General features: G+C 50.8%; 1 protein-coding gene across 9 annotated transcripts in view; it reads right to left on the bottom strand.

Annotated features, from left to right (window-relative positions):
* The window catches only part of MGAT5 (alpha-1,6-mannosylglycoprotein 6-beta-N-acetylglucosaminyltransferase), a 407,856-nt gene that overhangs the window by 6,639 nt on the left and 388,867 nt on the right, over positions 1-12,350 (bottom strand). For 8 of the 9 annotated variants that reach the window (XM_088829001.1, XM_088829003.1, XM_088828985.1 and 5 more), the window contains 2 exons: positions 7,325-7,482; positions 2,868-2,946 (listed from right to left, as the gene is read on the bottom strand). In XM_088829001.1, the coding sequence (XP_088685127.1) occupies positions 2,868-2,946; positions 7,325-7,482 (237 nt within the window). The remainder of the gene's footprint in view (positions 1-2,867; positions 2,947-7,324; positions 7,483-12,350) is intronic. The other variant, XM_055398622.2, reaches the window with a different exon arrangement.

Below are 12,350 nucleotides of genomic sequence, written 5' to 3'. Positions count from 1 at the left end.
TCCTGCTCCTCCCCCGTCTTCTCCTGCCCATCTGGCTGTGGGCTGCAGACCCCTGGGGTTTGCTTCCTCAGGCTGAAACCCCCACCTGCGGGGCTCAGAACAGTGTTGGCCTCTCATCTCAAAGAAGAGCCACGTAAGTTCTCTTCCCAGCTGGGGTGTTCGGGTCCCACCACCTTGTCCCCTGTTGTCCCACATGCCTGGTGGGGACCAGCTCAGAGAAGGTAGTGTAGGAGGGCCAGACAGATCTGGGTTTGCATCCTGGCTTCATCTCTTATGAGCTGTGTGGCCCTGGACCAGTGCCCGAGCCTCAGTTTCCTTTTCTGTGAAATGGGGATAAATACCCCTTGACTCACAGGGAAGGTCATGTGCTTAGTCGCACATTCATGTCTGACTCTATGCAATCCTTTGGACTGCAGCCCACCAGGCTCCTCTGTCCATGGGACTTTTCAGGCAAGAATACTGGAGTGGGTTGCCATTCCCCTCTCCAGATCATCTTCCTGACCAAGGAATCGAACCTGCATCTCCTGTGTTTCCTGCACTGCAGGCGGATTCTTTACCCATTCACAGGGGGAAAGCACAGGGATTAAATTAATGTTTACAGAGCAGCTGGCAGAGTCCAGCTCTGAGTAAGCATTCAGCACATGAGAACTAGCACGCTCACTCCCGCTGGCAGATGTGGGGCGGACCGCCACCTTCTGCCCTCACCCCACACTGTGAATGTAAATTCACAGGCCAAGCATCTCCATTTTGCTTTGTTCCCAGAGGTCCTTATTCTTGCTGACAGGGATGGGATTCGGGCGGGGAACCTGAGGTTTCCTGCCACTTCTGGAAAGCTTCCAAATGTTGGGAGAAAAGCATGTGATCCCCACCCCCACCCAGCGTTACTCCTGCCCGCTCATCTTCCTTGAGCCAACTAACGGTCTGGGCCCACTTGCCCCCTTGCCAGCATTAATCTGTGATTTCCAGCGCATCTCCTGGGCTTCTGGTGAGTTCTCCGGGGCTGCCAGTCCACTCCTGGCTCTCAGGAGGGCAGCGCCCCTTCCTGTCCTGCTCTTGCAGTCACCAGGGAGCTCTGTGACTTCTCTAAGTAGCTTAACACCTCCTGATGTTAGGTGTGCCAGCTGGGAGACGGAAGCACCCAGAGGGTTAGGGTCATGGTGAGGGCAGGGAGTTGGGGGCTCCATGGATTTCCTAAAGGAAACACAAGTCAGAGGCAGGGCCCACCTGGTCCTGCCTATTTCCTCACCAACACTGAAAGGGGGTCTCGAGAGCCCAGCTGGGCATGAAGTTTCCACACAGAATGTGGCCTCGGGATCCAGATTTGTGCTTATGCTATTTATGCATTTAGGTGAATCACTGCAGCTGCTGTGTCTTAACTCAGGCCATCTGCCTGGCACATGGCTCATCAGGGGCATGAAGTCTCCAGAACTCGGACCCCGTGGCGAGTGGGAGGGACTGTCAAGAGCCAGGGAGCAACACCCCTGCTCCTGGCCTCCTGGACTTGGACTCCAGGCCCAGCGTACCACAGTGTGACCACATGTGCCCATGGCCACAAGGCTGCAGCAGCAGCCTGTCCAAGGCCAATGTCCAAAGACCACCACAAAGCACTCGAGCAATGGGCGTTCCCTGGAGCCATGGGTGACCTGGCCCAGCGAGCTCCCCAGAGGCTCAGCTGAGTGGTGGTGGAGCCACCCTTGGATGCGACCCAATCTCTGGCCTGGGGTCTCTGTCCTACAGCCCCGGGCCTGCAGAGAGGCCCCTCGAGCATCCTTGCTGAGCTCAGCAGGGAGAGGGGACCTTCCCAATCGCTAGAGCACATCCTCACCCCCACGTGGTCCCTTGCCTCTTCAGGGCGAGTATGTTGCTGTCCTGCCTCTGTTCCTAACATGGCTGTCTCGCCCGCACGGGCGTATACACACACACACCTTGTGCTGTTTCCATTCTCACACACACACACATCACACACACACACCTTGTGCTGTTTCCATTCTTACACACACACACACACCTTGTGCTGTTTCCATTCTTACACACACATCACACACACACCTTGTGCTGTTTCCATTCTCACACACACATCACACACACACACCTTGTGCTGTTTCCATTCTTACACACACACACACACCTTGTGCTATTTCCATTCTTACACACACACACACCTTGTGCTGTTTCCATTCTTACACACACACATATCACACACACACACCTTGTGCTGTTTCCATTCTTACACACACACACACACCTTGTGCTGTTTCCATTCTTACACACACACACACCTTGTGCTGTTTCCATTCTTACACACACACATATCACACACACACACCTTGTGCTGTTTCCATTCTTACACACACACACACACACACACACCTTGTGCTGTTTCCATTCTTACACACACATCACACACACACCTTGTGCTGTTTCCATTCTTACACACACACCTTGTGCTGTTTCCATTCTTACACACACACACACACCTTGTGCTGTTTCCATTCTTAAACACACACACACACATCACACACACACACCTTGTGCTGTTTCCATTCTCACACACACCACACACACACCCGTTGTGCTGTTTCCATTCTGTGGCCCCTGGGGTGCTCACCTCTCTCTAACTGCCCTCAACGGCTTCTCTCACAGCATGGGAACTTGGGCTTCTGAGGCCTTTCAGCCCTCACCAGAGAACTTAGAGCTCTTAAAACAAGAAAAAGGCAAAGCTTCTCCCTTCCCAAGAGGACAGAAGCCCCGCAGCCCTCTCCACACACAGACCCCTGCAGGATGAAAGGAAGGAAGCGGGCCCCACCTGTGGGTCTCCCTCCTCCCCTCCCCCCACTCCACCTTGCTAATCCCAACCCCGTACCCACCAAGTCTCCCCAAACTCCCTTGTCACCACTCTGAGGCACCACAGCGCTCACAGTCCAGGCTTCATGGCTTAGAATTCCTCTTCAAAAAAAAAAAAAACCACCTCAAACTCAGTAAATTAATATTTTAGAGGATACGACTTGTAGCAACACTACAAAGGCGGTCTTCCACTAACATGTGTTTCTATTTCTGGGGTGAGGTGCTCAGCCTGGACCCGTCAGCACGGACTCCGGCTCTTTCTAGGACTGCTGTCCTCTGACCTCTCAGGGCCTGGTCTGGGTCAAGTCAGGTTGCACCTGAGTCACGCGTGCTCTGTGCACAGGGGTTTGTGGTCAACTCTCCATCACTCCCACAGCCCCACCTGAGCAGGAGCTCCACGACCAGCTGCCTGGTCAACTCTCCATCACTCCCACAGCCCCACCTGAGCAGGAGCTCCACGACCAGCTGCCTGACTCCCCAAGTCAAGGTGACAGCATGGGACACTTGACATCTGTCATATCAAATCATACTGCATGGCGAGGACAGGCCAGGGACACCCGGAGATGGAAAGGAGCTTAAACTCAGAGCCAGACCCCAAGCTGGAGGAAAAACAGCATCATGGGCTTGGAGGAGCCGCTCACAGCTAAGTGGCCATGAATATGGATCAGCCAGGATTGCTGCGCTGAGGAGGCACTCAGCAGACTTGCCAGAGAGCTATGACATTATCTGTATTTACAAATGCAGAAACAAAGGTATTCAATAGGGCTCTTATGTTCAGAAAATTAATTTCAGGCGGCTCTATTGCAAAATTAGCATTCGCGGCAGCCTCCTAGGGAGAAAACCCACAGATCTACAAGGGGGTAGGTGGGAGGGGGCTGCTCAGTAATGCCTTGGCAAAGGGCCTGGCCCAGGGTGGCCCCTCACCCAGGCCTTCTGCTCCCCTGGGCTCGGCCTGGTGTATGCATTGTCGGTGGGGGGTTGGGGTTTGAGGTGGGGGCGGGGGACTGACTTTTCTGGTTGCAGCCTGGTGACTTCAGGCCTGCTCCATGACCCGCAGTCCTGGAGGGAAAGGCTTTGCTGTACACAGGCTCACCATCGCTGGGGATGTCCCTATTTTACAGGTGGGAAGATGGACAGAACAGAGGAACTGGGTCAAATGGCTCCCCTTCCTGTTCCCCTACAGGCTCGGTGGGGCCCTGGGCTCTCTGAGCCGGCCCCTGACTCTCCTGGAGTCCTGCCCCTGGCCTGGCTAGGAAGGCCCACGCCTCTGAGCAGTCCCATCAGGGTTCCTTCCTCCAGAGGTAGGCGGGGCTGCACATGGACAGTTGGGTGTGGCCAGCTGGCAGTCTATCCCTAGTGACGCCAGGCTTCCTATCAAACAGGGAAACACTCAGGTTCTTAGGAAGCCAACTTGGTACAGGAGTGGTCTGCAACAGGGGTGAGTGGGAAGCTCCTCCTGCACTTAGAATCGGGGACACGTGCTCTGGAGGTAGAAGCTCCACAGACATCACAAACATCAGACCGGCGCTGCCGCTCACACGGTGTCACCAGCTGCAGAGCAGGATGCTGACCAACTCTGCTGGGCTGGCCTCTATTCTGCTGGTGGAATTGAGGCCACCTCTGATCCTGGTCTTCGTGTAAAAAAAATGAGAAAAAATAGAATCCTCTGAGTCCCTACTCAGGAAAGAAGTCCTGCAGGCAAGATGGTAGAGATCACATTTCCTCTCTGAAAAGGGTTTTACACCTTATTACTTGAGGTGAGCATAATAAGGCTTACAGGCAGGGCCAGGCCAGCTCAGACCACTGTGCCCAGATAAATGCAGTGGCCAACTGTGCTCTAACAGGGCGTGAAGCCAGGATGGAGACCTGTAAGCCTGGAGCCCTGAGTCAACTGTGTTCCTTAAGATTGGGGCAGGGGCTTCCCTGGTGGCTCAGGTGGTAAAGAATCCACATGCCATTTCAGAAGACACAGGTTCGATCCCTGGTCGGGGAGGAACCCACATGCAAGCCCTTGTACCACAACTCCTGAGTGTGTGTTCCAGAGCCTGGAAGCTACCAACTACTGAGCCCACGTACCACAGAGCAACTAAGCCCAGGCTCCACAACTGCTGAGGCCCGAGTGCCTGGAGTCCAGGCTCCAGAGAAGTCACTGCAATGAGAAACCTGCGCACCACAGCCAGGGAGCAGGCCTCGCTCGCTGCAACTAGAGCAAATCCTGAGCAGCAACAGAGGCCCAGCACAGCTAATACATAAGTTAAAGGAAAAAAGGCTGGGACCAAACAACTGCTCTGCAGAATATCTGGAGTCGGGAGAACAAATCCCCTAGGGGAAAACACCACATTAGAGCTATTAAGGTTGGGAGGGAGGTGACAGGTAATTAACTAGGTTGTGGCCCAGTGAGTGAAAGTCACTCAGTCATGTCCAACTCTTTTTGACCCTGTGGACCATACAGTCCATGGAATTCTCCAGGCCAGAATACTGGAGTGGGTAGCCTTTCCCCTTTCCAGGGGATCTTCCCAACCCGGGATCAAACCCACATCTCCCTCTTTGCAGGTAGAATCTTTACCAGCTGAGTCACAAGCCCAGGGTGGGTGCGATAAATATCAAGGCACAGATTTAGCCCTGACTGAGGTCATGATATCATGACATCAATAACCTCAGATATGCAGATGACACCACCCTTATGGCAGAAAGTGAAGAGGAACTCAAAAGCCTCTTGATGAAAGTGAAAGAGGAGAGTGAAAAGGTTGGCTTGAAGCTCAACATTCAGAAAACAAAGATCATGGCATCTGGTCCCATCACTTCATGGGAAATAGATGGGGAAACGGTGGAAACAGTGTCAGACTTTATTTTTTTGGGCTCCAAAATCACTGTGGATGCTGACTGCAGCCATGAAATTAAAAGACGCTTACTCCTTGGAAGGAAAGTTATGACCAACCTAGATAGTATATTAAAAAGCAGAGACGTTACTTTGCCAACAAAGGTCCATCTAGTCAAGGCTATGGTTTTTCCAGTGGTCATGTATGGTTGTAAGAGTTGGACTGTGAAGAAAGCTGAGCGCCGAAGAATTGATGCTTTTGAACTGTGATGCTGGAGAAGACTCTTGAGAGTCCCTTGTACTGCAAGGAGATCCAACCAGTCCATTCTAAAGGAGATCAATCCTGGGTGCTCATTGGAAGGACTGATGATGCTAAAGCTGAAAGAAACTGCAATACTTTGGCCACCTCATGCGACAAGTTGACTCACTGGAAAAGACTCTGATGCTGGGAGGGATTGGGGGCGGGAGGAAAAGGGGACGGCAGAGAATGGGATGGCTGGATGGCATCACCGACTCTGTGGACATGAGTTTGAGTGAACTCCAGGAGTTGGTGATGGACAGGGAGGCCTGTCGTGCTGTGATTCATGGGGTCGCAAAGAGTCGGACACGACTGAGTGACTGAACTGAACCGAGGTCATGAGTCTGAGGCCAGAAGAAACCTCACACGTAAATCTGGAAAATGCAAACACCAAACTCAAAATGCCACCACAAAAGGAAATGAATGGTGTTACTGAAAGTAACTGCTTCCCTGGTAGCTCAGTGGTAAAGAACCCGCCTGCCAATGCAGGAGACGCAGGCTTGTTCCCTGGGTCTGGAAGATGCCCTGGAGAAGGAAATGGCAACCCACTCCAGTATTCTTGTGTGGAGAATCCTATGGACAGAGGAGCTTGGCAGACTACAGACCACGAGGTTGCAGAATTGAACATGACTTATCGACTAAACAACAACATTAAGTAACACAAGCAGCACAAGGGAAGCAATGCCGGTGAGAGAGAAGACCCCACTGGGCAACTCTGGGCTGTGATCCCAGTGCTGTGCCCGCCACCCTGCTCGGGGACCCTCAGGGACCTGGCAGTGCCAGGCTCACAGCTGCTGTGATGCACTCCTTCCAAAAGGGCCAGAATAAAGTACAAAGGGGATGGGGCTGCAGGAGGGGAGGGCAGCAGTGGATTTGCTGTGGGCAGTTCTGTGCCAGCTCTTTGCCCATATTTTTCATTCCTCCCTGACTCCAGGGTTTAAGACTGTCACTCTGCTAGATGCCATCTGGGGACCTGGCTTCAGTCCGGGACCTCAGGGGCGGGTCCGTCCATGCTTGCGGTTCTGGGCCCATCTTGCCTCTTATGCTTCTTGGGTACGAATTAGCTAACTGACACCTCCCACCATCTCCAAGCCCAGACTTGGCATTATTTATGCACATACGACACCCCCATTTGAATTCTAAATGTATCAGCAGGCCAGGTGACCTCATCTACCTAACAGTAAAAATGCTAGGCCAACTTTCTCTGGGTAGGGGGAGACGTGGTGTGACCTGCTCCTTCTCCACAATTTATTCCAACAGCCCCTGAACCTAGAGCCTAGAAATGCAAACTCATCCCTGTCAACCCAACTCTAGGCCCGAGGCGAGCTGGAGGGGGAGCCGCCGTCCCGCGCTCTGGCACTTACTTCAGCAGGTCCTTGTCCTTGTTGAGATGCTGGAAGAAGGACGGCTCACAGATGAGCTGGTTCTCCTGACACACCTGCTTGCAGGACTGGCCGGGTTCAGCAAATTTTACCTGTAGGGCACTCAGGGGCGGCCACATCACTTGCCCGTGGCAGAAGTCCTAGAATGACAATGAAACTGTCAATCAAGGGACCAGGGATGCAAGCGGGGAATCCCCAGTCTGCCAACCAGTCCCAACAAGCTGGGGCACCGGCTATGCGAGAGCGGAGAGGGGCAGCGGATGGGAGCCAGATGGACTCAGGCTGGGATCTCAGCCAGAACACGGCCTTGGCCTTGACACCTCTACTCAGCAGCTTCCTATGCCCAGCACCGTGGCTGCCAGTAACGGGGGCTATCCCTTCATGTCACTGTCCACGATGATACAGTCGAGCTATTTAAAGTCTCCACCCTTGAAGGCCCATCTCCAGGCCCACCTTCACCAGCTGTTCTGTTCCCTCTGCCCTAATTCCTAAGACATTTTCAGCGACTACCTAATTTGACACAGAATTTAACAATGGTTGCCTAATATAACACTGTTTTGTGAGTGCTAGTTTCAACTCAGGGAAGCAAGAGAGGTCTGTAGGTCTCTGGAATAGAACCTGTCATGGGGACATGGTCTTGATAGAAGCTCAGTTGGTTGAAACAATTATAACCCAAATTCAATAACTAGAGAAGCTGTCTGAGGATGCGTGATAGGAGGTGAAGTACCCTGGTACCCCCTGAGAGGAGAGGCACCCGGAGGCAGCGAAGGTGGGGGTGTGCTCAGGATGGAGCTGGTTGGTCATTCCTGGGATCTACAGGGAGCAGAGGAAACGCACATGTCCAGGGGAGTCATGGGTGGGGAGGACCAGGAGGAAACGCGTGCAGCATGGATAAGCTGAGCGGTGAGGAGAAAGCTGAAGTGGGACCAGGGATAGGGCAGGTGAGGAGCAGGAACTCTCCCCGACCTGGGACCCCAGCTTTCATCTTAGCCATGCCAGGAGCAAGTCTGAACAGGTACCGGGGGTGGGAACTCATGTACCACTGGCATCCAGAGCCCGCTCTGCTTAAATGTTGCTGATGGAACCCTAGTCAAAGCCCTCCGAATCCCTGGGCCATCCAACCTGCAGAAGAGAAGCCGTGTTTGCTTAACTTCTTTTGGGGTGGGCTAGGCCTCGGGGTGCCCAGTGATGGTTAGGATCCTGGGCTCTCAATTCTACTTGGAGGAATTCACCCCAGACATATGGGACACAAGGGACAAAGAAACCTACTCAGGACACAGGGAAACCTATGCAATATTGTTGAGAGGAGAAGTGGAAGACTTGAAACAACCTAAAGGTTGTATATTGTATTAAAATGTTGTGTTTAAACACCTAGAGCCAGACATCCTGGAGTGTGAAGTCAAGTGGGCCTTAGGAAGCATTACTATGAACAAAGCTAGTGGAGGTGATAAAAATCCAGCTAAGCTATTTCAAATCCTTAAAGATGATGCTGTTAAAGTGCTGCACTCAGTATGCCAGCAAATATGAAAAACTCTGCAGTGGCTACAGGACTGGAAAAGGTCAGTTTTCATTCCAATACCAAAGAAAAGCAATGCCAAAGAATGTTCAAACTATTGCACAATTGCACTCATCTCACACACTAGCAAAGTAATGCTCAAAATTCTCCAAGCTAGGCTTCAAAATTATGTGAACCAAGAATTTCCAGATGTTCAAGTTTGATTTAGAAAAAGGCAGAGGAACCAGAGATCAAATGGCCAACATCCATGGCATCAAAGAAAAAGCAAGAGAATTCTAGAAAAATATCTACTTCTGCTTTATTGACTAAGCCAAAGCCTTTGACAGTGTGGATCACAACAAACTATGGAAAATTCTTAAAGAGATGGGAATTCCAGACCACTTTACCTGCCTCCTGAGAAAGCTGTATGCAGGTCAAGAAGCAACAGTTAGAACCGGACATGGAACAATGGACCGGTTCCAAATCGGGAAAGGAGTACGTCAAGGCTGTATATTGTCACCCAGCTTATTTAACTTAAATGCAGAGGACACCATGCGAAATGCCAGGCTGGATGAAGCACAAGCTGGAATCAAGATTGCTGGGAGAGATATCAATAATCTCAGATATGCAGATGATACCACCCTTACGGCAGAAAGCAAAGTGGAACTAAAGAGCCTCTTGATGAAAGTGAAAGAGGAGAGTGAAAAAGCTGGCTTAAAACTCAACACTTATAAAGTGAAGATCATGGCATCTGGTCCCATTACTTCATGAGAAATAGATAAGGAAACAAGAGAAACAGTGACAGACTTTATTTTCTGGGCTCCACAATCACTGCAGATGGTGACTGCAGCCATGAAGTTAAGACGCTTGCTCCTTGGAAGAAAAGCTATAACAAATCTAGACAGCATAAAAAAAGCAGACACATTACTTTGTTGACAAAGGTCCATATAGTCAAAGCTATGGCTTCTCCAGTAGTCATATATGGATGTGAGAGTTGGACCATAAAAGTTGAACTGTGGTGTTCAAGAAGACTCTTGAGAGTCCCTTGGACTGCAAGGAGATCAAACCAGTCAATCCTAAAGAAAATCAGTCTTGAATATTCATTGGAGGAACTGATGCTGAAACTCCAATACTTTAACCACCTGATGAGGAGAGCTGACTCATTAAAAAAAGACCCTGATGCTGGGAAAGATTGGAGGCAGGAGGAGAAGGGGATGACAGAGGATGAGATGCCTGGATGGCATCACCAACTCGATGGACATGAGTTTGTGCAAACTCTTGGAGATGGACAGGGAAGCCTGGTGTGCTGCAGTCCATGGGGTCCTAAAGAGTCAGACAGGAGTGGCTGAACTGAAGTGAAACAATCTAAAGGTAGTATTTAAACAGGTAACTGTTCAAAGAAAACCAAGCAATGTAACACATTACTATGCCCTGACATGGAGATATCCCCAGTACCAATTGAGAAGGGAAAAAAATAGGTTGAATGCTAGTGTGTTTTCATTTGTGTCAATGCACATAATCAGGCCTGTGTTCCTGTAAGAATATCTCTGGCACCACTAAGAAGAGGAAATGGGTAACGGGGTCGGGGATCATCAGGGAGTTTGCTTTTCAATGTACATCCTTTTGGAATATTCTTTTTCCTCTTGCTTTCTCTCTATCCTCTTTGTGGATGGGGAGCTGGTTAACCATCTCAGGCTTTCAGAATTGGAGCCAGCAGGCACCGGTTCTGTGCGCCTTCTGTTGGTCACGTGGAGCACTGCCGGAGGACTGGGTCCTGCAGGGTCCCTGAGCAGTGAGGTGGGTGAAGCCCCAGAATGCAGGCCAGAGCTGCATCCAGGGGGCCCTTCTGTGCTGTTTGCATTTTTCCTCTTTCAAACCTCAGCTTCCTCATCAGAAAAATGTAGATGATGAAACTGATGATTTCTACGGTTCCTGCTTCTCCCCACTTCCTTCCTGAAGGAGGTGATGCCATTACACGTGGAGGAAGGTAACCGGCAAGTAGGCTTCTATTCCAGTCTCCTCATCAGGGCTTGAGTTCCCACCAGTAAGGTGAACTTGCTGTCGTCTCCCACATTACATCCTGTCACGTGAGGATGTGCATGCTTGAACCTGAGTGAGTGTGTGCTCAGTGGCTTCCGACTCTTTGCAGCGTCATTGACTACAACCTGCCAGGCTCCTCTGTCCATGGGATTCTCCAGGCAAGAATACTAGAGTGGGTTATCATTTGCTCCTCCAGGGGATCTTCCCAATCCAGGGATCTGAACCCTCCCGAGTCTCCTACATTGGCAGGCGGGTTCTTTATCACTAGCGCCACCTGGGAAGCCCAAGTGAGTTTGGGGCTTAACAAATACTTCCCAGCATGAGGTCAGGAAACCTAGAGTCTGAATTTGTATCAGCTGAAAACAGAAGATTCCAGAAGGGTCTAATAATTCAGAGATGATAGAAATGCACTGGTTTAATAGGATCTAGTTTAAGGTTTCGACAGTGCCACAGAGCAGGAGAGTATGCAGAGTGTCCTCCTAACAGCCCAGGGACGGAAGACCTCATCTAGGTCTTCAGATTTGTGATCATCTTCAGCATAATCCATGGAGTTGCTAAGGCCTGTGTAACACACTTATTTTGATCTGGACACTGTTACTAAGGGTGACAGCATGACGGCAGACCCAGGCACCCTGAATGGGAACCCTGAGTGTTCACTGGTGGCTATCACTCTCTAACCAGGTAGTGTATGGCAACTTACTGGCTGAACTTTGAAAATATGTCCATCAAATAGGAAAGAAGACACATGATGATCTACATAGTTATTGCTGATCAAAGCTGAGCATGTACATGGATATTTGGAAAAGATTAAGCATTGGTTTTTTGGTTTGTTTTTCTGGCTGGCTACTGTAAGCAAAAGAACTGATGCTTTTGAACTGTGGTGTTGGAGAAGACTCTTGAGAGTCCGTTGGACTTCAAGGAGATCAAACCAGTCAACCCTAGAGGAAATCAGTCCTGAATATTCATTGGAAGGACTGATGCTGAAGCTGGAGCTCCAATACTTTGGCCATCTGATGCAAAGAGCTGAGTCATTGGAAAAGACCCTGATGTTGGGAAAGATTGGAGGCAGGAGGAGAAGGGGATGCCAGAGGATAAGATTGTTGGATGGCATCACTGACTCAATGGACATGAGTTTGAGCAGGCTCTGGGAGTTGGTGATGGACAGGGAAGCCTGGTGTGCTGCTGTCCATGGGCTTGCAGAGTCAGACATGACTGAGCGACTGAACTGACCGACTGTAAGCAACTTTGCTGTAATTCTTTAGGAGCAATCTGATAGCGTTTACAGCCTTTCAGTATTATAATAAAGAGATTCACAGTCTAACGGACACCAAAGCCTACTGTGCGACTGTACACAACAGGCAAACAACTAGGGAACCGAGGTCACTGGACACCGTGACCGCTGAAGATGCAGACGCTGGCTTTTGCAGCTTGGTAAGAACACTGCAGAGCGTCCCCCCACAGGCAGTGAGAGCC

Source organism: Moschus berezovskii, chromosome 2 (assembly GCF_049115385.1).
Source record: "Moschus berezovskii isolate FMDL1 chromosome 2, NW_MosBer_1.0, whole genome shotgun sequence".
NCBI lineage: Eukaryota > Metazoa > Chordata > Mammalia > Artiodactyla > Moschidae > Moschus > Moschus berezovskii.
This window is presented reverse-complemented; position numbering and strand designations above follow the sequence as displayed.